The 26468-nt window shown below is 34.1% G+C and overlaps 3 protein-coding genes and 1 long non-coding RNA gene across 4 annotated transcripts; 2 read left to right on the top strand and 2 right to left on the bottom strand.

Annotated features, from left to right (window-relative positions):
- The first annotated feature begins 89 nt into the window (after nt 1-89).
- On the top strand, nt 90-8776 carry LOC105319722 (cleavage and polyadenylation specificity factor subunit 3). Its single transcript, XM_011417363.4, has 17 exons — nt 90-249; nt 775-838; nt 1511-1608; nt 2297-2425; nt 2507-2591; nt 2771-2863; nt 3828-3917; nt 4176-4326; nt 4652-4827; nt 5627-5785; nt 6168-6314; nt 6488-6640; nt 6939-7047; nt 7454-7647; nt 7780-7867; nt 8045-8208; nt 8401-8776. Exons 1-17 carry the CDS (start codon nt 185-187, stop codon nt 8494-8496), a joined length of 2061 nt encoding a protein of 686 aa, XP_011415665.2. The 5' UTR covers nt 90-184; the 3' UTR covers nt 8497-8776.
- Nucleotides 8777-14285: 5509 nt separating this feature from the next.
- On the bottom strand, nt 14286-17854 carry LOC109617565 (uncharacterized). The gene is made up of 3 exons (XR_002198645.3): nt 17041-17854; nt 15144-15214; nt 14286-15003 (listed from the first exon to the last, which is right to left on the bottom strand). It is a non-coding gene; the product is annotated as an uncharacterized lncRNA (long non-coding RNA).
- A 311-nt stretch (nt 17855-18165) lies between these two features.
- Nucleotides 18166-22778, top strand: LOC105319721 (dorsal root ganglia homeobox protein). Its single transcript, XM_011417362.4, has 4 exons — nt 18166-18488; nt 21283-21554; nt 21786-21938; nt 22018-22778. The coding sequence occupies exons 1-4, from the start codon at nt 18320-18322 to the stop codon at nt 22300-22302; spliced, it is 879 nt and encodes a 292-aa protein (XP_011415664.1). The 5' UTR covers nt 18166-18319; the 3' UTR covers nt 22303-22778.
- Nucleotides 22779-24022: 1244 nt separating this feature from the next.
- LOC105319720 (sperm axonemal maintenance protein CFAP97D1) lies at nt 24023-26060 on the bottom strand. The gene is made up of 6 exons (XM_011417361.4): nt 25861-26060; nt 25586-25656; nt 25374-25495; nt 25159-25282; nt 24446-24568; nt 24023-24310 (listed from the first exon to the last, which is right to left on the bottom strand). Exons 1-6 carry the CDS (start codon nt 25961-25963, stop codon nt 24170-24172), a joined length of 684 nt encoding a protein of 227 aa, XP_011415663.1. The 5' UTR covers nt 25964-26060; the 3' UTR covers nt 24023-24169.
- Between the last annotated feature and the right edge of the window lie 408 nt (nt 26061-26468).

Below are 26468 nucleotides of genomic sequence, written 5' to 3'. Positions count from 1 at the left end.
AATAATATAGAGAAAAGTTTGCATTTATTTACGTCTTCATCCTTGTTCTTACCGATGAAAATAAAATTGTAGTACAAATTTTCAGAACCGTTTTGTTAATATATAATCTGAAATCCGGCTTACCTTTGTTGATCAAATGTGGAGGGAGAAAAATTGTGAAAAGTTATATATTTAGGCTAAAAACATGGCCAAGTCAGGGGACACAGTGGTTCCTGCTGATGAAAGTGATAATTTGTTAATAAGACCTTTGTAAGTCAATCGAAGATGTAGATTCATCAAATAGTTGTGCGAATATAAAATTGTTTTGATTAGGATTTCGTTCTCTCGAATTTCCTTGATAATTTTTCTGTGTAAAAATTGCCAAATCCAGACGATTAATTCATAGAAATCGGTTTCTATTTTTTGTCTAATTATTCATAGACAAACGATAAAACGTTTTCAAAAGCTGTCAAACTATTTATTTATTAGGGTTTTCTTAGAAATGGGATGGTAGAAATACATGTGTAAGTTGGGCACAGCCATCGGTTTGGTGATTTGACTTCCAAACGCTTGCACGTTACTCTCATTTTACCTTACAAATAGAAGTAAATTTTGGTCAGTTCGGCTGAGTCGAATCTGTAAAACATGACAGACAAGACAAGGATTTGAACCTGGACCCCTGAATCTCTGATCTTTTGATTAGCGAATGAGCTATCTGACCCTGGCATGAAAACCAGCTTGATCGCCTTCACGTTTAACAATTTAATATGCTGTACATTATATTTATCATTTCAGGGGCTCAGGACAAGAAGTTGGAAGGTCATGTCATTTGTTGGAATTTAAAGGGAAAAAGATAATGGTAATGTTTCCATCATTCTTATAGTCTAGATATATAGAAATTTGTTTTATCAAGTTCAGGGGCAGTTAAAGACAAGATACACCAATGAGCAAATGTTTTTTTCAAAACAAATTGGCTGTTCAGCAGTGCCCACAAGCTGGAGGAGATCACTTTAGCTCATTCAAATTTCAGTTCTCACTTATTTTCTTTTATATATGTGTTAACACCTCTTTCTACTCATGGAGGTTGACAATAATAAATTGAAGACAAATTATAAGGGAATATTGAAATTTAAAAAAAAGAGAGAAAAAATAGAACTTTTACGAACACCTTGCAGAGTTCTCAACATCATTATCCTGGTACATTCATGTTCTTTAATGTGCAAGCAAAATCCTTTAGACTTTTCCATTCATTGGTGATCTGTTGCTATCTGTTATTCGCCCCTCTTAATATGTCAGTTATTTTTTGTTTACTTCATAAACTATTAGGTTTATCTAGACTAAATCTTGTATCTGTCGGGGAACAGGGAATTTGGAAATTCATTTTAACCACACCAAAAAAAAAAACAAGTGCTTAGTTAGGATGATAATGATTTGGGGTGTAAAATGGCAATGAAGAAGTTGCCAATTTAATTTGTATATGTTTCATGATAAGCATGAATATAACAATAAAAGTTTAATTACTTTCATGCAGCTTGACTGTGGAATACATCCTGGTCTGAATGGTTTCGCCTCACTCCCTTTCTTAGATCTCGTGGAAGTGGCAGAAGTAGATCTACTCCTGATCAGCCAGTAAGTGACTATAAATGAGTTTGTGTGTGCCTTCAGTAGTGGGGCCTAATTACAGTGTATGTGGTAGCCCAGGTTAACATCAGTTTATATGCAATGGACATGTAACAACATGTTCTCATTCATGATGAAAACAATCATTTAATTTGTTCCTGGTAAAAGAATAATTAACTTTTGTACCAATTGACACTTTATTGCAATGTACCCGCATAGTGTAAACGAATTTTTATTTGCAACAGCTTAATTTGCAATTTAATGGGGACAAACTAGTTCTTAATTGATGTCTAATTTTCACGACCAAGACTTATCCAGACCTATGTTTTATAACAACCATACGACAAAAACTGGTTTGCGACGAAAAGGCTCTCATGAACGTCTCAAAAATTTCTCACACACAAAAGTTGATTTACAGTAGACATTTTATCAAATTACCAGTTTATAGTTTTCATCTGTATATGGGTCAAATGCATATTTTTACATGTAAAAATCAGGATGATCTGTATGAACAAACATCTTTAAAAAAAACACTGACTTTTATTACAAGTTTAATGGATATTTTTAGACAAATAAAGAATACATGCAGTGGTAAAGTAATTGACACTTGAAATATTGTTTCAAAGGTAGAACAACAGTAATGTATGGTATACTGAAATAATTAACTAGGTGATGATTATTTCTGTATTTATTTCAGTTTTCATCTTGACCACTGTGGTGCTTTGCCCTACTTTCTGGAGAAAACACAGTTTAAAGGACGATGTTTCATGACTCATGCATCCAAAGCTATCTACAGATGGCTTCTGTCAGATTACGTTAAAGTCAGGTAAAATTGATAAAATTTTAGAATTTCAAAGGGAAATTACTCTTTTTCCATAATTGATTTGTTTTGTTTTTTGTTTTGTAGTAATATTGCCACAGAAGATATGCTTTATACGGAAAGTGATATAGAAAACAGCATGGATAAAATAGAAACAATCAATTTTCACCAGGTATTAAATGAATTAATTATAGCAATTAGAAGTAATAAGGGATGGTGTAATGCTTTTGTAATTTTCAATGAATTTTTTAAAGTACTTGATATAGATACATAGCACTATATTAAAGAATTCAAATATTGTAAGTAATAAGGAAAATTACAAAACCTTGCCTGAGTGTGATTATTTTGCAGGAAGTAGAAGTGAATGGCATAAAGTTCTGGTGTTACACCGCCGGCCACGTACTGGGGGCGGCTATGTTTATGATAGAGATTGCGGGAGTCAGGGTCAGTGAAGTCCGGATTTATATTCAGCTTCTATACTAAAGTCTTAATTTTCTGTGCACTGTCCTATTTTTAACATCATTCATGACAAGAATCTATACAGTATTTCAGAAATGGTAGATGATATTTTACTGTACATATCATCTTGAATTTTTGTCTCTGTTTTATTCTTCTGTAGTAGGTTCTCTCTAAGTTAAAGCTGCTTGGTCCATTTTTATATAAAATTTTATGCACGCGTTTAAACGATGGTTATGCTAAGTATATGTATAATAATAGACATTGCAGTAGTTTTCCCAGTCAATTAAGCCAAATTTCAATGAAGAAAAATACGCACAAAATTTGCTAACAAAACAAACGACATAAAAGGGTACCGCGTTATTTCGCCTCATGTTAAATTTCACCCCTGACGACAAGACGGGTGTGGATGTATTACGACTTTGTCATCGCTGTGAATAAAGGTCGAAATGATTAGACAAATTGCAAATAAAAATGTGTACTTTTTGTTCGCTAATATTTCTGAAGTTTGCTTTCTTTACAATCAATGCATAGCATGCGGGTTGAATAACCCCAATCATTCGGGGGACGAAACCAAACGGTTTCTTTTTCTAAACATTTCCCGTGATGCATTTTGCTTTGTTTTTTCGTTTGCCCAAAAAGAAATGATTTTTATTTACTTAGAATATTTCTAACTTTGAAAGGAGACTGATTCAGCTGGTGTAATTAGGAGAAAGTCCATAACTTTCTAAGATAAATGGTTTGTAAGGGAACAAAATTGATACTGTAAAAAACCAAAAAATCGGACCAAGCAGCTTTAAAAAAAAAGTTTGTACAAAACCTATTGCTCTTCAAGACCATATTTCCCATTTTTGGAATCTTTTGTGATTGAATTTCTACTACTCAAAGATTTACACATTTAAAAGATGGTTATATGACCATTATAAAGTTATATTTGCCCTTTTTTCTTTAGGTTTTATACACAGGAGACTTCTCCCGACAGGAAGACAGACATTTAATGGCTGCAGAGATTCCCAGAATTCACCCAGACGTTGTGATCATTGTATGTTCTAAAGCATATTTTGATTATTTCAGTAACTGAGCTCTGAGGTTTCTTCATTTGATTCAAGTACTGACAATGTATGATGAATAAAAAACACATCATGTCTTAGTTCTTTCACATTTTAAATGCTAAAAATTTTCTTAAAAACTTCTGTCATTCAAGGAGAGTCTTGTAATGTGTGGATTATTTCATATACTGCATATTTTTACATTCAAATATATAGCATTTGTGAATGATTTCTGCTGATCCTTGTTTTAGGAGTCTACATATGGTACTCACATCCATGAGAAGAGAGAAGATCGGGAAGCTAGGTTTACTGGACTAGTCCATGACATTGTTAGTAGGGGTGGCAGGTGTCTGATTCCTGTGTTTGCCCTTGGAAGAGCCCAAGAGTTACTACTCATACTAGGTAAGTGGTGAAATACAACGAAAAACATTTTTATGCTTGGATTATATTTTACTCTTTAACATAGTATCGTATTAGCAAAGGTGGCCGTTTGGTCAAAATATCTATTCTGTTCATTTTTTAAATAGAAAATGTTGGTCATTGATTCTTTCAATGTACTTTTTAACAATTTGAGAGGTCACAAATCAGTTTAAGAGTATCATAATGTGTTTTCTTAGCATGATTAATTTTAGGAACCCTAGAAATACTGTTTTTATGTAGAGCTTTTCAAGTCCTGATAAATAGATGAAATGAGTGTAAACTATTATTGTCTCTTTGATTTGGACAGACGAGTATTGGAGCAATCACCCAGAACTACACGATATACCAATCTACTACGCCTCCTCCCTGGCAAAGAAATGTATGAGTGTGTATCAGACTTATATTAATGCCATGAATGAGAAGATCCGCAGACAAATCAACATCAGTAACCCCTTTGTGTTCAAGCATATATCAAATCTCAAGGTATCTAATATTTCTCTGCATACAGGTATCTACTGAAATTTTTAATATAATCCTATATTTTGCCTAGCTTCAAAATGTACATGCATTACTATTCAACTAATAGTATCTTAAATAAAGATATACTCACTTTTAAAGTATGAGAGGGTTGCATAATGATAAAAATTAAACATTTCGTCTATTTAAAATGCTAAAAAATAATAATTACATGTACCATATAGTGAGTAATTTGGCTAGAGTAAAACTAGACATTGTAATGAGTTTAATAACCATTTATTTGGTGCTAATTATATTGGCAATTTTGAATTTTATTATTCTATTAGAAGTTTAACTTTATCAACTTCTATTTTAAAGTCTTTCAATGGTTTTGCTGGGCTGCATTCATAGCAGCTAGCCTAACTGCTACATTGTAGGTCGTAGATACCTATGTTCATTGAACGAACCACTAGGTTAGGCTCTAGGTCTCTGATTTGAAGTTGAAAATATTCGACTAAAGACTAATTACATCAACATGATTTGTTAATTTCAAGTGGAAATATACATGTTAAAATTCATTGTAACTTAAAGGATGAACAAAATATCACCAAATGATATAAATTACATGATTGTTACAAAGTGGTAACTAAGGGGGCCATCTTGAATTTGATGCTTAGCATAAAATATCTAGGCTAAGAATATTTATTTAGTGGCTAGGTTAGCCTACCGTTCAACAGTGTAGCTGCTACGTAGCAGCTACGATGTTGAACGCAGTCCTGATGTGTTGTATTGCTGTTGATTTATTTGGTGATGGCTGTAATTACAGAGTATGGAGCACTTTGAGGACATAGGTCCATCCGTGGTACTGGCCAGCCCTGGGATGATGCAGAGTGGGCTATCCAGAGAGCTGTTTGAAAGCTGGTGCACAGACAAGAGAAATGGGTGCATTATAGCGGGGTACTGTGTAGAGGGGACACTAGCTAAGGTAGGCAGTGGGTGTCAACCTCCAAATTATTGTGCCCATGTTAGAATTTAAGCATCTCTTAAACTTTATGAAATGGGGGTTTTTTAATGAAAATTACAATGCAAAAGAGAAATCTTAGCTTCATGAAGAAATACAAATTGACAAATGCATATTGTATATACATGTAGAACACATGTATATGTACTTACTTCCCTTTAAAGTATAGCATTACAAAGTTTAAGCTTTAGCTAGACTGCTGTCCTGCAGTTATTATCGGAAGATGTACATGTAAATAGATACTAGTGTTGATTTAAATAAAAGGATTTTTTAAAAATTCAAAAAGCATGACAAAGAGTATTATTTGTGACTCAAGGGTTTCAGTACTTGATGTATTTTACTGTAGCACATTCTGTCTGAGCCTGACGAGATAATGACAATGACTGGACAGAAGCTGCCTCTGAAGTGTTCCGTGGATTATATATCATTCTCCGCTCACACAGACTACAAACAAACCAGCGAATTTCTTCGTGCTCTCAAACCAGCTCATGTAGTAAGTCACTTAGTGGACCTAAAATCTAGAGAAGAACAAATAAAAAAATATGAATAAGTAAAGAGAAAATATTAAAGTTTTTGACTACGGTTTTCTATTTTATTTTCATTACCATCTTTGATGACACTGTTGTAAGCAATAACGATGATTTTATAAGGAGATTTCATATGCAGGTGCTTGTTCATGGAGAACAAAACGAAATGTCCCGCCTAAAGGCAGCTTTGATCAGAGAATACGAGGATGATACAGAGTATCAAATGAATGTTCACAATCCCAAAAACACAGTGGCTGTGGAACTCCACTTCAGGGGAGAAAAAATGGCAAAGGTATTCTTAGATTTTCAAATAACTTGTGAAAATATAACATTAGTGCCCCATCCCACTTTTCCCTCATGAAGATTCAGGTTGTCAAAATTGATCTTTTTTAATTGAAAAAATATCTCCCTATTCCTTCAACTGAATTGTGCTGTGATTATTTTGTGCTGAGACATTTTATCTGCATGAAAAACCTGTATATATGCGAAGCATTCTGGTCGCCAAAATTCATTCTTAATCTAAATATCTACAAACTTTTCTCAGCTACTTGTAGCAGAGCTTGATGTATTTGGAAGTATTTGTTTTATAGGTTGTAGGAAGTCTAGCAGCAGAAAAACCAAAACAGGATCAACGAATCTCAGGGATACTGGTGAAACGGAACTTTAACTATCACATAGTGGCCCCCGCTGATCTATCAAGTAAGTTAGACTTTATTTTAATTGAAAGAGAACAAAAATGTTAAAAGATCACTTTGATTATTTAGCAGATGTTTGTAAAAATCAATGATAATTTGTGATTGATTAGAGAATAAGGAATACTTTATTTGTTTGTTGCTCAGTTGATTATCTGTTTCTTGCAGTCACTTCATTCTCATAAATCTGTTTTGATAATTTTATAGAAATGATTTAAAAATACTCAGTTATATGTATCATCAGTAGATAAAAACATTATGGTTGATTAATAAACTGTGCTTAATTTTGAAATCTGTGATCTGGTAAGATTTATTTTATTTTGTTACAAATTCCCTTTCAGTGTGTTACACATAACTTTCACTTTGTGATGTACTTTCACTTTTTTACTCATAACTTTTCCTTTGTGACACAGATTACACTGACCTTGCGATGAGCACTGTGACCCAGAGACTGAGTATTGCGTACACAGGGACTGTGGCCCTGCTCAAGTACTATCTGACTCAGCTCTCCTCCGACATCGAACATATCGAGAAAGCCGACAAACCCACACTCAGGATCTTCAAGTCTGTCTTCCTCATCATCGAACCCAAGATGGTCGTTATTGAGGTCAGTTTCTTAGTCAATGTTTATAAAGCTATTATAGAGATTTTAAGAAAAAATTGAGTTGTTATTGAGGATCCTGACAAATAGAACCTGTTTGAAGCTTTTGTTTAACATCTGGTTTGATATCTTTATCAGTGGATAGCCAACCCAGTGACGGACATGTACGCTGATGCTGTGGTGACTGTTGTATTGAGAGCTGAAAGTGATCCTATGCCTCAAAAAAGTGAAAAAAATACACCTTATTTACATTCTGTCAGATTGTTTTCTCTGGCATTTTATTTTTTTTTAAATAGTGATTTGAATAACAACCTTTTCATTAAATGAAAGGAATGAATCCATAGATATATAAATTTTAAAAATAACCATTAGAGGTTAAAATACATGTTTTTTTATCCTGTAGGCGTACCACCGCCCCTGTTAGTTGACAAATCGCACGTACAGGAATGTTTGCTGGAGATGTTAACGGACATGTTTGGTAGCGAGGGAATCAGTAAGATGATCCGCAACAACATGGTGACGGTCACCGTGGACGAGAAGATCGCTACGGTCAATGTGGACTCGCTGGTGAGCTTAGATTAACACTGTGTAAAGGGGAGGGCAATTGTTTCATAGAATGCTGTTAACTTCATTTCTTGAGGGTGAATTCATTACATGTAGACAATATTGTGAGGCTTTAGGAGTGAATTATAGACTTGATTTGTTGTTGGAGGTGGATTTTTATTTATTGCATGTAACATGTTTTCTGTTATTCTGCAGGAGGTGAGATGTGATGACGAGGAGTTACAGCAAGTGTTGCTGACAGCCATCAAAAATCTGTACCAGGCCATCGCCCCGGTCAAACAGGCGGGGTGAGGCCGGGACCCCTCTGTCAGCTAGACCAAACAAATTCGTCCCAGAGCAGGCTCTCTGTGACCCCCAGAAACCACTGTTTCAAAAATGTGGAACTCTTGCCTGTTGATCCAAACATTCTGTGACAAGTTCTCCTGTGAATAAGGCAGCTTGGAGTAGTGAGACAGTGACAGTGATGCTGTGTATTTGTTGTTTATTGCAGGGATTCCTGCAATGTTTTGTTATTTCAGATTTTTAGTTGATGAACATGATGTAATAAATACTTGTAATTAATGTCTCAGAATGCACATGTATTTTTGAATTTTTTTGGTTTATAATTTGATAAACTGGCTGGAGTATTATTTTTGAATTAGAGAAGGAAGACCCCTTAAATGTGATATTTTGTAACTCGACTTTTAGAGAGTGATCACTAGGCTAGAATTGAGCAATAATTGTAATTGAGACATCTTTAGTGAGGCAGCCGTCAAACTTAAGTAAAATATTACCAGATTTCTAGTCGCAGCACTCGACATAATTTACAGTTACAGAATTAGAACAGCGCCCTCGTATATCACGCCGAACGACCTCCCCGCCAGTAACTGCGGGTTAAAAGTCTTAGATAGCAAATTTTACAAATTATTTCCACTTTTTGAACTCTGATTACTAAGCACTTTTTGATTTAAAATTGACAAAACTACACACTTATAGAAGCTTAGATCATAAATTGGCCTGCTACTGAAGTTTATTACACTATTGTCAACGGAGGGAAAATTTATTGCATAACGAATGTAGAGATGATTGTAGTTGCATGGTACAGTAGAGGATCGATGCCTTAATATATAAATCATCAGTATATCTAATGGGTAATTACGTTTAAATAGCTCCCCAATTGCGCCACTTATAGTTTAGTTACATGTATATTTAATAACATTAGCATAACACAAGAATGTGTGATCAGTATCCGTTTTGTGATGACCCAAATATTTTCCTGGCTATTGCTGTAAATTGGGTCAAAAACGCTCCATAAAAATATCACTGCTGTATATTTGTTGGCAGTGTAGATAGTTTGTAGATGTTAAGTAAAATGTACACTTCTGAAATATACAAATTACGAATCTTGAACAGGGGTCTACATCATTCCGTTTTTATCTTTCTCCAGGAAGCATTTTTAAAATTACAATACAATGGGAGACTCTAAATCAAATGTGTGAATTATTTACCGATTGAGCTGTTGACACGTAACCCTAACATTTTCCTGTTAGTTACGTAATAGTTTATGATGCACATTAGTCTAGAAAAGGCGACGCTCAAAATGTACACTAAGGTCCTGCGCCGAAGCTTCACTTCCTTTAAACGATTTTTCGCACGATCTTAAAGCTGTCAAATCTGCAATAACTAGCTGTAATCGCTTCAATTTTGAACAGTTACCAGATAAAAGTATAGACATAATTTATGTAATATGCTGACGTCTAAAAAACGGAGGATTTATCACACATTCAAACTCTCTCTCTCTCTCTCTCTCTCTCTTTCTCTCGTTTGAGAAGGGATGGGAGTTTAGATTGCTTGTCTTCGCAGGTTTGTTAGGAACAATTTTAATGAAAATTGCCTATTTTTGAAAATCCAGACTAATAGGTTCTTGGATTATAAATACCGATAAATTATTAAAAGTTGCTTTAATTTCAGATCTTTAAGGAATATTAGCTAAGGAAGCTTACACTTGCATGTACTGAGCGAGGTTTTTCTGTAAGGTGTGGAGAGCCCATTACGTGGAACTCTCTGTCGCAGGTTTGGCTGAAGTACGAGTCCGACCGTTGTCGTTGACAAAGTGACAAAGCAAAAATGAGGTCTTTTCAGTTTCCCATTGCAATATCTACAAAAATTACAAATACGGGTAAAAATCTAATTAACTATCAAAATTAAAAAGAATTACGTCATTCATTAAAATTGTTCCTCACAAACCTGCGAGTTATCGTGGTTTTACTGTAATTATTCAATGATAATTCAATGTTGAACGATATGTTAAATCACTTTCAACCATTAAATCATTCGAATGATTCAAAACACCTATTGTTGTTGAAGTAAACTTTATTGTATCAAACGCTATTATAAATCATTACACATTGTCCAACGCAAAAGCCAAATAAAAGATATTAACAAATTTAAAATAATTTTCGGATATTGAAGATTACAAAAATTTATTATTGTGAAGGATCGGATATGGTTAAAACATCACTGTTGTTTAAATACTGAACTCAGCACTAAAACGAGTTATCGTGGTTTTACTGTAATTATTCAATGATAATTCAATGTTGAACGATATGTTAAATCACTTTCAACCATTAAATCGTAATTAGTTAGATAAAGAAGTTTATCATGGAAAACAAATTTAAAATTCCAGATATTTCTTCTGTCACACAGTTATCAGGACACGGTTAAACTACCCGCCCTCTCCAATGTTGGCTGGCACCAACGGGGAGCGAAACTCCGAACTATGCCTGCTCCAAGTGTTTCTTCATTTTCCCTAGAAACCACCATTTAAAACCGATGGGTAATTGATATATTATGTAAAGGGGTGTAGTACATTAAAATTTAACGATATTCTAAGGACCATAAAAACTTTCAGTTGACGTACGCATAAATTAATAGCAAGGAACAATAAATTGTACAAACAAAAAATAACAATTTCTTCCGAGTCTCTCTTCTGTGCAACTGTGATGTGATTATTACCCCCGACCCCGGGGTCGAGGAAATATGGGTTTATTGGGGGGAGCTGCTTACTCGATTGTCTATAATGCATGTTAAATCGGGATTCTGTAGTAACGATTAATGCCTCTCGAAATTTTATCCGATTTATGGCCTATTTAAGACTAAGTTATTTTTATTTAGGTTGATCTTTTGAAATTTTGAAAACGGCTGATTCATTTCAAACGCCATTTAAAACAAATGATTCATTTTGGTCACAGTAACTCGGGCTGATACGTGAAATCACAGATAAATTAGAGCAGTCCTGCGGACACTTGTAAAACATGTAAGTTCCGTAGAATTAAAAGAATAAGAAAAGTGTTGTTGGCTTTTCGTGTTAGCATTCCATATATTATGATAAAAATAAAACAGATTTAGATGCATCAACATTAATCAGCCTTCAGTTTTGTCAGTACACACGTAAATGCGACCTATGTAAATCAGAAATATTGTAAAACTGTCTTAGATGTAGAAGGGGTGCTAGTGACAAGATAACGCACAACGAGATGTCGGGGCGAGAGATATCGAGAGTTCGGCCCTGGTGATAATTAAGATGGATGGCCAGTCCCTGTCCTCCACATTATCACGTGTTATGTCAACAGGAACACAGTTAGCTCACCGCGCAACCTCTAATTGGTTTTCTATCACTGATAACTTTGTAGATTGTCTGTAATATTTGTGGATTTTGATTTTCAAATTATTTGATATCCTCCATTTTGATAACCAAAGCAAAGGAATACTCAAAATGCCAAACTCTGAATAAGACAAGATCATTTGCTTATCTTTTCAATTATTGGCAATTTTATTCGTTCCAGGTTTCTTTGATGAATATCATTCATAAGAATTTGATCATGGTTAGGAAAAATATTCAATTCTTTTAATACACATGCTGAATTATACAAATTGAACATAATGTGAAATACCGAAGAAGAATTTTCAGATAATAATTTTGAGAGTGATCTCGTTCATTGGGTTAGTTCCAACTGGCTAGATTTACAGAAAAATCAAAAAATGTATTAAGATTCATTGAATGATGTGACTACCCCCCATCCCCACCCCAGTTGTCCTTGAACAGGTTGACTCAGGTGTGCAAAGATCATTACAGTAAAGGACCATAAAAGGTGCGACCCGAGAGGGTCATAAAGGAATATTTGTGTAAAAATACAGAAGCCTGAACTCGTCTTTATACACCTGCACCCCTCGAATCCGGCCAGGGTGAGACCAGTGTGTAACTACTGAGGGAGGGAGGGACAGTTCTCACTTTGTTCTTTTCAAGCCTATCTCTAGTTTATTGATTTATATTGTGGCTAGACGAATTTTAATTGGTCTTGATTTATTTCCTTTCTATTCACATGGACTTCCCTGTTGAAATTAATAATACTCGGTGTCAATATTGAATAAAATGAATTGAGGTTATCAGTTCATTGTAAAGGATACATTTTATATGTTCAATTGTCCACATTTAAAGGATCTGCTTTTGCAATATCAACCTTTTATATTCAAGATAGACTTAGTTTTAATTCCTAATGTCCTTTTTAAAAAGATATAAATGTCTCTACTGTACATAAACAGGGGCAAGACTTGATACTGGTCAGCAGATTCTATTTATACACATACCAAATAACAAAGCAAGGGAGAGGTTAGGTGGGGAAAAATAATAGAGGCGAAATGTGAGTAGTTTAAAAGAACAAAAGAGTTTCGGACATCAACCAATTATTATGATATCTCCAAAAGCAGTTCATTTTGAATGTCGTGTGAATTTTCCCCTCAAATATAAAACAACTGAGTTTTGTGCAGATGAAAGTAAGTACAAAGTGTCAAATATCGAGTTTGATCTTTTAACACCTGGGGACAATTTAATCCTAGGGTTGTAAATTACAGGTTAAACTATAGACTGAAGATTTTGGCAAATATATACTTTTTTCCCTTTCACACCTTAGCTCAAATTTAGAACCACTATTCGCACCCTTAAACGAAAACAAATATGCTCTTTATCATGAATTAAAACACGCTTGCTATCTACAAGTCGTAAACCCAGTTCTTCAACTGCTCATAACAGAGCCAAATACCTGTTTAATGAATATATATGAAAGTTAGGCTAACGCCGATATGTTCCCATTGACTTTTAAAATATACCCCATAAATAATGCTGGGGATTTATTTGTTTAACATACAGGGTCTATTGAGTTGTCTGTTCGCTAGATAAAGTGTAGGAATAACCGGCAAATTACGCTTAAATTGCCTCAAATTTAAGTGTGTATTAACTCTCTGAAGTAGCCATTCTCCCAAAGATCCTTGCGAGGTAGGAGAGCTTTTGGAGTGAAAATAAATGCTTGCTCTGACAAATATATGACGGTTTTTTATCTTTTATATACCAATCTGTTAAGAATGGATTTATGGAGAAAATAAAACAAAGTTATATTATTTTGGAGCAGAATCAGATAAGGGATCGGCAGTACTTCATTTTCTGTTTGACTTGCTTAGATTTCTTGGTTTATATTCAAATACTATTGTCATGATTCTGGAATAAAATTCAAATTATCGAAACTTATTGCAACTCAACCGTTTGCTTTTCACATCTTCAGGTCGCATAAAACATATCTGGGAAGTACTTTACGTGTCATGAAACAAAACAAAGTTGATTGTAGAATATTAAGTTAATTTTTATTAGATGTGGTTAACCATGCCATATATTTAGGCACCAATATTTTAAACAAAGAAAACAGTACATGGTGGACTATTTTGTCTCTTACATTGTGCATGGTCATTCAATGTTTTGCTTTTAAAATTCTTTTCAAAGCTGGATATATTTTCTAAATTCATCAGTTTTCAACATAACCTAAATTTGGTAGATTTACTTTATATTTTAATTCCTTGAGTTACCGAATAGAAACCAAAGGCGTCGGAACCGGGGGGGGGGGGGGGGGGGGGGGGTTTAACCCCCCCCCCCCCCCCCCCCCCCAATATTTTTGCAAAGTTAGACCTAACCATTAGGAACATAGCATCGGAGAGGGTTCAGCCCCCCACTTTTTCTCGCAGCAAACAAAATTGCTCCTGAATATACCTATCAAGATTGAAATATTAATAGTGATATTGAAAGTTGGAATCATAGTAGGAATTTCATAATCTGGGAAACAAAAGATTTCTGGATAATTAGTCTAGCCCCCCCCCCCTTTTCAATTTGCTTCCGACGCCACTGGAAACTGAGGAGAAACGAACGCTTTACTGCTGATTGAACAAGTGGGTATTGTGATACAAAGGACCCCAGAAACAAGCTTCACGTACAGCGAAGCAACAGACATCTTACTCTGAGTTCAAAGTTTCAAGATAATACGGGGATAGCATGTAAAATATCTCAATAAAAACCAAACAAACACTTGAGAAAGTAACATCTTTGATAATAAAGGAAGGCCAATAAAAAACTCGAAGACTTCGGTCAAATTTTAATTAATACATTTATAAATGATTAAATGAATAAAAGCTGTGAATAAATAGATCACGGCGAAAGTAAAAAATTAGCAAAATTTTGCAAGAAGCATAGTTGTTTGTAGAATACCTTTAGTCCAATTTCTATTAAATGGGGCTTTATACCCAATAAAGTCTAAGGCTAATGAGTTGCCTCATTCCATTGCAAAATTGTGAAAGCAATAAATTGCGTCATTGAAAGGAATCAATTATAGAAGTCAAGTACACATTTTGTAATCCTGATTTGATGACGCAGACAAGGACATCACGGATCAATGAGTATTGATGCCGTTTTCATACACATGGGAAACACAGTTACAGACCCTGCAAATACAAGTACTTGGGAAAGCATGAAATATTTCAAAAGTGATTTAAACAAGACGGAATGGGCTAAGCGACCGAGTCCTTTCTGAATTACTTACTTTTAATCAAAATAATCTAACTCATTTTCTTGTAATATTTACCTTCTTTTCCTTGGCTGACCCAAGCTTTAGTGCCAAACTGGTTTGTTTTGTCTTGTGTTTTGTTATTCTAGCTGTCGATTAAAAAAATGTAGGTAATGTCCGATTTTTGAATAACATTGTGGAATCATTTAAATTCATGGGGCCAATTTTCGTGGATTATGACTTTTTTTGCTCATTTGTGGTGACGTAATTTCGTGGATGCGTCGGTTTACTGTTTCAGCAACAAAGATAACTCTTTCTAAAATTGTTTTCGTTGAGGATTTAAATTCGTGGGGAGGGTCACCCACGAATACCACGAAAATTGAACCACCACGAATTCTAATGATTCCACAGTATGTTTATGATACATGTCATCCATCTAATATATTATGATGGCGACCGACATTTTCTGCATATGTTTTTGATGACATTTATACATGTACAATATATTTCAAAAACGCGACAACCCCCCCTTTTCTACACGTCTCTCACAAACAGCACGTGTTTTCTTGATTTTTTTTTCTTAAATATCAGATGATCTGATGCGAGTCGTTGCATTTATAAATTATTGAACACAACTCGTGTTTCTAAGGAATTTAGGGTAGAAAGCTCTGAAATAGGTTTCCAAACAAAATGTTATTTTCACAAACAGTTCTTTGTTTTTTAACCGAAATCAAACAGGAAAATTGTAAAAAAAAAAAAAAAAAAAAAAAAAAAAAAAAAAAAAAAAAAAATGATAAAGAAAATTTGTGAATGCAATTATAATTTTACGGAAAAAATTTATGATAATATAAACTAGAGATTTTTTTTAGTTCCTTACTTATATAAAAAAATTGCAGAATTGAAATGAAATGAAATTAAAGATTACTCAATAGACAGCAATTTGTTTCTTCTCTCGTTCATGCATGTGCAATTTCGATGAAATATGCACTTTCGCTAAAACAATTATATAGCCAAATAACTACAAAAAGAGGAGTTAATGCAAATCTACACTGGAAAAAAAAATTAATTTCACATATATTATAGTTTTCAAAAGCGCCCAAATTCACATCCTTAATCTTTTTTGTTCTCTTTCGCTATTTATGTCATGTAGATCTTGACTTCGGAACAGTCAGTTTCTGATGACTAAATCAATTAATTTACTCTTGCTCTTGCGACCCTACACAATTTGTTGAAACATATGTACGATTAAGTTTGTAATATGATGCTAGATGACCACACGAGCAATAAAATGGAGCCGGGTCAACCAATTAGATTGAGAACTGTGTTTAATGATGGATGCTTTGACCCACTGATTACCGTGAACTTAAACTATAAAATATCAGCCTATAGTAAGTTTTGACGCACAGGCTGGGATACAAGATCTTCGAGGAAATTTTGCTAAATAAGATAATTTACTGAAAAGCACATTGATTGGTTTTCAGCCACCTAGCCAAACAACAACAGCCCTTTTCGTTGTCTTGCATAATGAAGGATTGCCCCATCGAGATTTAACGACTATGTGAAAACCTGTTAAGCTGACATTTGGAGAGAACAAGGAGTTCCTGTCTTAGGTTTAAATAAACCAAAATAATTTGTACATTTCTGAAACTTTTTTTTCCATCCCCACCCTTTCCGCCAATTTTCATCTAGAAATAGAAACCGGGCTGTAATTTGGTTACGATTTTTGAACTTTCGTTGAATGGTTGACTTGGTTATCAGAACTTTGATTCGAATTGTAATTATTCGACAATCTTTAAACACCATTTCTTTGATTTGTCATATTGTTGCCTCAAGAACATGTTTTCATTCAGTTTGTCTTTCAGTATCAGCATTGTATTTTTGATAATGAAAAATAAACAAGATTTAAGATAGAAACATTGGTTAAAGTAACTGAAAAGTAAGATAAAATAAATTAATCAAGAACAATTCTAAATACCCGTATATTCCCTCCTGTGGCATTTCCCTTTTAACCTCTAAAATTTCTCCCCAGCTACTAGGCGCATATGTTTTTAATTGTTATATCAATATTCAGTAGGCCGTATCCAAAGATCAGAAAACAGACTAATCCTTTAAATTTCAAATGTTGATTCTTCATGAAATACCAAAAACTGGCGCTTGGCATTATGCAATCAACGTTAGTCTAGGTAGTTGATTCTTAATAACATCTCGTATGATTAGCTTTCGGTGACAATACTTTCAGACAGTTGTGGCATATGTCAAAGACTGCTTTGAGTTCCAATAGGTTCGTCTTGAGTATCTAAAACAGAATTTACTATGAGTTTATGAAGTCAATAGAATGGCCATTAAAATTCTACATTTACCAAAATCAAGATTCTGTAACATTTAGTAACATTTAAAATAATTCACACAAAAAGAATCATCTAATATTTTGGCCATTTGCACGGGAAAAAAAAGCTACATATAAAGATTTTTAGACGTATATACTCCATTATTTATCATAGAATTGTCTAAAAAAAACATTTATCCATAAATAGTAAAAGTATCGCAGTTGTGTATTTACACTACATTTATCTGTGTCGAAGATCTTTTTACCATCTTTTTTTTTTAATTTCTTAATTTGTAGTACACTACACTATACTACATATATCAAATATATTTTTATATCCAAATAATTATATCAATGCGTTATCACTTATCATACTTAGAATATAAATCTTCAATAAGACAAATTAAAAAATAAATATCAATTTTATTATGTATATTAAAAGTATTTCTGTTCAATTTTACAATCATGTAGAAACTTTTTAAAACAAATATCACATCACTTTACACAAAATTAAAAATAAATATTAAACATATGATAGAGTAAAGTAGAAATATAATAATATAATATATAGTACTTTCAATTTTCAAAGCAAGGTTTAAATTTTACTTGAAAAATAAAACTAAAGAAACCTCAGCCGACTCTCCAAAAAGATTTACCTTTAGACAGCATGGGATCTCGATGTGTCAATCATGTAGTGCTAACGATTAAAGTACTTTAACCGACCAATACATGAAATAGAAACTTCAGAGGGAGTTGACAAGGGGAAGATTTATGGCCTTTTCTATTATCATATTTAAACAATCGATACATGAACATTGACACATCCGTTAATCTTTGCCATTCTTTGGGTACTTTGGGTTGTATTGAACCGAGTATCATTTCAATAGATTAGAAAACTGTCTATAACTTTACAAAATATTTACCGGATATGAATGACGACAAAACATCTACCCTTAATGCTTCCCGACGAGTGACAATTCATTCCATAGACGCAATACTGAGATCAGAGAAAGCGGAAACAAATAGTGACGAGACAGGTCCCAATCAAGTCGACGAAAGCAAGAAAATGAAGTCCACAGACATGGATACATTACTGGGTAAGGCTTTAAGTATTTATTTGAACTTAACTCAAATAATAATAAAATGAATTTGTCGATCTTAATATTTCAAATAATAAGTTTTAATTTTCCCTCTTTTTATTGATTACTGAGTAAAATATTGTACAATTGATCGGATTTGTTGATATTTTAACAAGGCCATACAATACAAATATATTGTACTTTTTCCCGCAGTTTTCCTATGTGCTTAATTTGCAAATTTCACCATGAAATGAAACATTATATATATTGTATTATAAAGTCAATATTTTTTTCTTTACATTAGATTATGTGAAGACATATTTGCTTAGAAATTAATCTTTAAGATTATACAAATTGTACCATTTACATTCAGGTTTTTTTATATTCTGAGATCTTACATTAGTCTTTCATCTTGATCTATTTTGCTCATAACAATTCACCATTAAAATGCTTCCTGAGTCCCATGCGATTTATTTTAATTAAAAAGAAAAGTTCTACATTACTCATAAAAAATCATCATTAAAAATGTTTCCCGGGTCCCATGTGATTTTTTCTCATAAAAATGAATAATTCTCCTTTTGCCATAAAGGTTGTATACAATATCCAAGCCGCGTTATTACATTGATAAAGCGCTAGATCGTTACTATATGTCCCACCAATTAGCTGACAACATGCTACTTTCCCACAATAAATTCGTTAAAATTAGTCTCGATCACTGATTTTACATTATGAAATCGATATCTACAGGGTATTTCCTAATGACGGGGTTAAGAAGGATAGCATCTCGTCCAAATGCAGAGTATAATATTTAATCATTAGATTAAAAGTGATGAGTTGATATGCACATTATTTTGTAAAATTCAATTTTGAAATAACTATGTTTTAATAGTTCATCAAGAATTTTTAACGGTCGATAATATGACTTTATATTTTAAATAAAACTGTAACTTTATAATTCAGAAGATAAAAAATATCATAAATGTACGTAAATAATGCATGCACTCTCCCCATCTACCAATGACCAAAAAGCTATTGGTATGAGGCCCGCGAGCCAGAAATGTTCGCATAACAAAATTAAAACATTGAGGGCGGTCAATTGAAATATCAATATATTTTAATATAACAAAACTTCATTCTTTCTAGAAACAGTCGAACAAACTCGTTAATATCAATGAATCGAACGTGAACACCAAATCCATAGACATCCGTGGGAATGTCGCTCCAGTTCTAGGCTCTCAGCTGTAATAAACTACCATTAGTACCGGCTGACAACACAACGAATGATCCCCTTGTGGTTAGAGATATTGCCTCCTTTTTCTCTGTTTGAATCATCGCCGTAAAAAACAGCTCTGGAAATTCTTATCAAAATTATAAATTACGACTGACCCTCTCACCACAAAGTACAAGAGCGGACTACATGAACATGTTTGAAATATTGTAATTTATGTCGCTTAAAATTGAAGCTATCGTTTGTTCACGCCGGGGTATCAAACAAGAGCCAATTTTATTGGGTAATTGAGGATTTAGAGTGTTAATTTTATCAAACATGGTTCAAAAAAGTTTAATAAGAGGGGGGTTTGTTTTGATCCAGGGTAAGAATATACCAAATAAAAGATGTTGAGAAAATGTGCTTTTTTCTGGCCAGGCACGAGGGGTTGGTCTATAAATTATGAGGTCTTCAAAGTCAAGAGATGATAGAGACTTATACTTATCTAATTCGATTATGTCCATTTGACCCGAATACGCTCAATCAGATGTATTTTACGACACTAAATTGTCATCAATAAAATTTAAACGTTATTTGAAATATTGGACCAAAATATAATTGGTTTAATATTGAGATAAGAGGAAGTTACATTTTTGAATTATGGTCGGGTTGTTTACGTGAATATTTACAATGCACGTGTTGTTGACCTTTGAAGAGCAAATCTTTTGTAGAAGTGGAAATATGTAGAGTGATACAAATTAATAGTACTATTTGTATTCATAATACTATGAAGCAAAAGACGGAACTATTGGTTTCTGAAAATATTTGAATGTCACTGCCAAAAAAGAACGAATTTTAAAAACCGAACCCCTACTCCCCTCCCCTGAAAAAAAAACCTACAAAAATCATAATACACACACTGTAAAAGCATGATTCAGAAAAAAGGCTAAAAAAAACTCAATCCAAGGAAATTTTATAAATTACATTTTCTTCAGACGTGATTATTTAACAATTACCACCACGACTTGATACATTACAATGCTGGATACAGCAAATGAAAATTACAACCTTCCTCTCCACTCGGCATAATCTGTAAATTCTGCGATATGTCATCGCAGCTTCAAAAGACGATTGTTGCAATATTTCTTAACCAACAAGGTATTTATTTTCAACTCAGCAAACAGCGTCTTTTCTGTTGCCAGGGAAAGGGTTTTCATCGCCGTGTAAACACGTCTTTGAACCGTACCATATTGTTTCCCAAGCACTGTCATGTTTCGAGTAGGTGCGAGATCAATTTGATCAAAATTGCTATCTCTAAATTTAAGGAAGGATACTTCAAAGTTGATATTGGCATATTCAATAACAATTCAATGACATTCCTTTGTTCCATAAAACATTTATTTCTTTAATTAGTGTGATTAAATTACACAAACGCGCACGTGCCTCCGTTTTGTAGTTGATAACATGAAGAGGCAGTATTTTCTTTTTACATGTATGCCATAAATACAAATAATTTTTGAGTTTTATTATTTTGTACTTAAACAATTTATTCTCAAAGGTTTTAAGCGACTTGTGTAGATTAACATATCTTTTTTTCTTTAACAGAGGAATCACAGCCAGGAAGCAGTTCACCACCAAATTCCCCATGCTCGTCCTCAGATTCATTCGTCATATCCGGAACAACACTTAAACGGAAGTTGAATTCACCGGATGCTGAACTGAGCATGGATTCGCACAAGAAAAGACGGTTCCGGACCACGTTCACGGCTGATCAACTTAGGTGTCTGGAAAACGTGTTCCGGTTGACTCATTATCCGGATGTCAATTCCAGAGAGGAACTCTCGCAGAAAACCGGTCTCCCCGAGGCTCGTGTACAGGTTAGTGGTTTTAACCCGAAACAATCCATGGGAAAACCACTGCTCGTGACCAGCTCTGTCTGCATAATTCGAGTGCAAATGAAGTGAACTATACACATCATACCATCCTTATTTTTATAACTATGTGTATAAAGTTTCCGGTTTACGTGCTTTTATGAATGCATTTTGATGATCTTTATCATCACTATTCTCTTTAAACTGTAGAGTAAATTTGAGTTTCAATTTTACCAGATTTGGTTTCAAAATCGAAGAGCAAAATGGAGAAAATATGAGAAGCTAGGGAATTTTGGAGGCCTTCAGGATTTGAAGGAAATACCGGGAAATTATGTACCCGCCCCTAAAACCACAACTCCTCGAATGGACATGCCTCCTTTGCCAATGCAGGTAATACATTATTTTTTTCGTGATCTGTTACTTATATTTATTCATTTCATTTATACACGTATTTTCATTTTGTTTTAAGGTACCAATGCCAAAAATGTACGACGCGGCAAAGAAGGAACCGGTCAGTGACGATGAGGATGTCACACCCCTTAATTTGACCAGTAAATCATCTGTGTCCTACTTTCCTTCCACATTTCCTTTTTATGGACTAAATCCTCTCACTTATGCGGCCACAATGTCCATATTTGGAAGATACGGATCCACGTTTACCGATCCATCTCAACGCACCGGAAGTATTACGTCACTTCGAATGAAGGCTCGTGAACACGAAGCTGCTTTAGGGCTGCAATTACCGTTCAAATAGAATTTAACCCAATGCAAAAGTGACATACACTTTACTTAATCACTACCGCATTTTGCCAGATTGGGAGGTTATTGTCTTCATGATTATATGCAATTTTTGTACATATTTTATCTGTGATAACAAACAATTTTGGGACAATAAGTATGTTAGACCTGTATATAATCAAACCGTCCTTCCATTAACCCATACGCTCCTTACCTTACATATTAAAACCTTTGTATCATATCGCAGTTTGTCGGCTCCCCTTGGTTGCAAGCCGCGCATGCAATTAATTCTTTTAAAGTCGAGTTTTTGTGTACTAATGAAAAAAACTGAGGTATGATTATATGAAGTGGTAGATAATATATCTAGATATATTTATATATATTTTTACTTGTACATGTACACTCCGTAAAGTGATTTTTAATTGTTTTCTATTGCAGCAAGGAATCGCAATAGATTGTTTGTGCCAAAATATAATAGCTTATCATCTTTTATTTAATATTATTTTATCTTTAGACCGTTTTACTCTGAGCCAAGTTACTATTTTCGTCACATTTAGTCAATTTTCTTCTTAGATACTCATATTTTTCAGCGAAGTTCATTGTCTTTCCCACGATCGAACAAAATCATTATTAACAATTTTTCATTACGAGAAATTGTTTTTTAAAATATCCATTTAGAAGTTTTGGGAACACACCACGCTTTTTAGCTGGGCTCTGCTGAAAGCAGTCTGTGCTTGCTGTAGGCAGGCAAATCGCTTATGTTACTATAGATAGCACAACTTCAAAAGTAAATTGAAAACCAAACAGCGTCAAAGTAAAAGCTTCCGCTATACCAAATAGTTACACAAAGAGCCATATTTTTCAAAGGTGCTGGCATTTTGTTTCTTTTTTTAAATTCGAGAGAATTATCTATCTTTTTTAGTTTTCTTATTAATAACGTACTTTAAAAACAATATTATGCATTTTGGACACATACAATGCGCATGAATTTTTATGAACTACTTTGCTGCGCGAAATGGGGATTGAATATATAACGCTTGTTGCAAAATTCAAGGCATCAACCGTTGAACTTTTTTTCCTACTAGACAGACATACTTTTGTTTATAGCCGCTTACAAAATTTGGTCGCTCTCTGACGCTTTGTCAACATTAAAAGCATGAGAGAGAGAGAGAGGGAGAGAGAGAGAGAGAGAGAGAGATCTCCAGTCTTTACTACACAATATGCATAAAGACACACCAAAAGAGCGTGGCTTTCAGTACCTCAGTACTTTGATTTACATTATCATCCGTTGTTTCAATGTCGTTCGCAATGCGCAATTCCGGTAGGTTATTTGAATTTTAGCCGTGCTTTTAACCAAACGCGACAAAGGGGGCGTTTAAAAACCTTTTTTTTTTACTTCTTCTATCCCAATTTCTGGTTTTGACATTAAGAAATGCATTAATGAAATATCAAAATGTTGAAGCAAAATGTGACGAAAGCGGTAGCCTTTGCCAATATACTACAAATGTAGTATCACAACCACAATATAAAACTTCGACCCTCTCTCATGCGGTAAACGATGTATGAATTTCCGGGTTGATAGAGAGTGAGTTTATATGTTATCTATCCTTTGAATAATGTTCATAAATCGACGACTGTGAAAGTTTCAACAAATAAGTTAATACTATAGTTAAACTGTTCATTGACTGAATTTCTGAATTTGAATAACTGGAAAAAATTACAATGTATATATAAAAAATTCTCTAAAAGATTTTAAATAGCATAAAATACGAAAATAGACGTATGAATAAACAACTAATAACTTCAATCTTGGTTACAATTTCCAAAGAAACGCAAGAGCTTAATAGTGTAGCTCTTGTTTTTTTAAGATATAAAAAAAATTTCTAATCTTCCACATGATCAGAGGAGGGGGACTGGATACGGATCTGGGGGCTTAGGAGACCGGACTGGGGGGACACGGTGCCGTTCGCTTTAGAGCCGCTCACTTCCGGTTTCGATCCTTTGTCATTCATTTGCTGCTCTTGCTGTAACAAGTGGTATAAATTCATTATTTAATCCATACGGGAGGTGGATAATGTTTTTCAAGTTTGCTTAATTGCAGGCAATTCATTTTTCTACGAATGGATAGGTCAGTTTCTCAGCGATTCCACAACGTTTACCTGATTCCTGATGCGTCTATTTGCTTCGGCTATCTTTTCTTTATGGACCTCGTACGGAACAAGATGCTTGTTCTTCCAGTAAAGGGGGAATTTAGAGATGTTCATCATGTACCGCTGATTGATCTAAAAGTACAAGAGAGCTTTTATTGAGCTCTTGAAACCTACCACCTCCCCCCCCCCAAAAAAAAACCCAAAACTAAAAAAAAGAATAACAATAACAAAACCTAAAAAACAAAAACAAACAAACAAAAATTAGGATGCCAATCTTATGAGATATGTAATTTTTTTTATTATTTAACTTCAATGGCATGTAATGATTTACCGTATAACTGGATTTTTCTACGGGGTGCTATTTTTTGCGAAACTCTGCGATCAAGTCTTAATCGCAAAAAATTAAATCGAAAAAATACCCCATAAAATGTCCCCATAAAAATACCCCTTGTGATGCCTCTTCATAGAGTCCGATTTCACGCTTCGTTGCTTCGAGCGAGAGAGATGAGAGAGGACACTACGCCAGTGTACATGGACCTTCGTCGACCATTAAACGTTTTCAGACAAAGTTTCCAGGACTACGTGCACAAAAATTGATCACTGACACTCTATTCTCAATACTATAATAATTTCTTTTAAATATTTACCATTCTCTATATTAATGACCGTTGTAAATTTACAGGATGGTAATATGTAGTATGTACATGATAAACTCTACTCACATTCCATTCATCCTGCCAGCGCATGTGATGGTAATGCGGTTCTTTGGCCGTCAACCTTTTTAATATGGCGAAATTTTCATGGGTAATTCTTAAAAGTTCTCGTTGCCTTTTAGTTTTATTCAGGCTGAAAAAGCGAAAACAAATTTGCAATGAAAACAGACATACATGTACGTACAATGCACGTAAATATAAAAATATTATTTCAAAAAGTGTACCTTTTTTGCATATAATCCTCCTTCCGGTTATCGACACTTCCGCCTGTTCTCATGATAAACGCCATTTTCTCCAACAATATTCTATTATCTCTCTCAACAATGGCGAGGCGTTCTCCCTCCATCTACAGTAGAAGATTTTGTGTTATGTCTTTTTATGTAAACGTAGAATGATAAACAAAGAAGATTGATCCGGGCATTGTTTAAGAACTTACCTGTAACTTCTTGAGTTTGATATGAAGATGCATGTAAGTCTTTGGCGGCTTATTATCTATCACTGATTTGGCTTTAAAAAAAATCACGGATCACAAAATTGCTCATCTCCGAAATATAACCATAGTAGATAAAAGTTGTGAGTAAATAGCATTGCCAGTACGCGTAAAACAAATTGATTCAATCTTTTAAAAATTTAACATGACAGTTTCACAATATTAAAACTTTGGCTGTATAACGTTATTCATCTCGTTTTGTTTTCATGATAAGTACCAACCAAGAGAAATCTTTTTTCTGTGTTCTTCATAGAATTCTTGATCCCACCTTTGCCTCAGGTAGATGTTGTTTGCAGGTGTCAGAGGTTGATATGCTCTGTGCATTCTGAAAATTGTTTGCTCGTTAGGACCAATTGTGCTGTTGTTTCTCCAAAAATAGAGTCATGTACAGTGTTTCCAAGGTCGCTATGAAACAAATACATTGAAGCTTTGGCGTTTCAGGTATAAACGTAACAATTCTGATGACGTCATAATGATACCGACGTCGAGGACAAAATTGATAGATTTTGGCGTCATATATCAGTATCAGTAGAAGTTGAATATTCAAACTTTGCCCAGTTATGATTCAGACTGTACACGGTACAGAGTTTACAAAGGCATTGACTTTGGATTGATTGATTCCTTTTTTATTTTTTCTGCCAGCGCGTTTGCTATTCTATACTTGAGTCTTTACTGACCCTTAACCGTGACCCCTTAACTGGTATTCTGTCAAATTGTCACAACACGGCCCTTCATCTTAAATTAGATATTACATGTAATACCCTATCAATTATTTGCTCACATTTTCTAACATTTATGCAATGATTCATCTAAAATAAAAACAAACCCC

The sequence above is a fragment of the Magallana gigas genome, chromosome 5 (assembly GCF_963853765.1).
Source record: "Magallana gigas chromosome 5, xbMagGiga1.1, whole genome shotgun sequence".
Taxonomy (NCBI): Eukaryota; Metazoa; Mollusca; class Bivalvia; order Ostreida; family Ostreidae; genus Magallana; species Magallana gigas.
The sequence above is the reverse complement of the archived record's forward strand: the minus strand, read 5'-3'. Positions and strand labels throughout refer to the sequence as shown.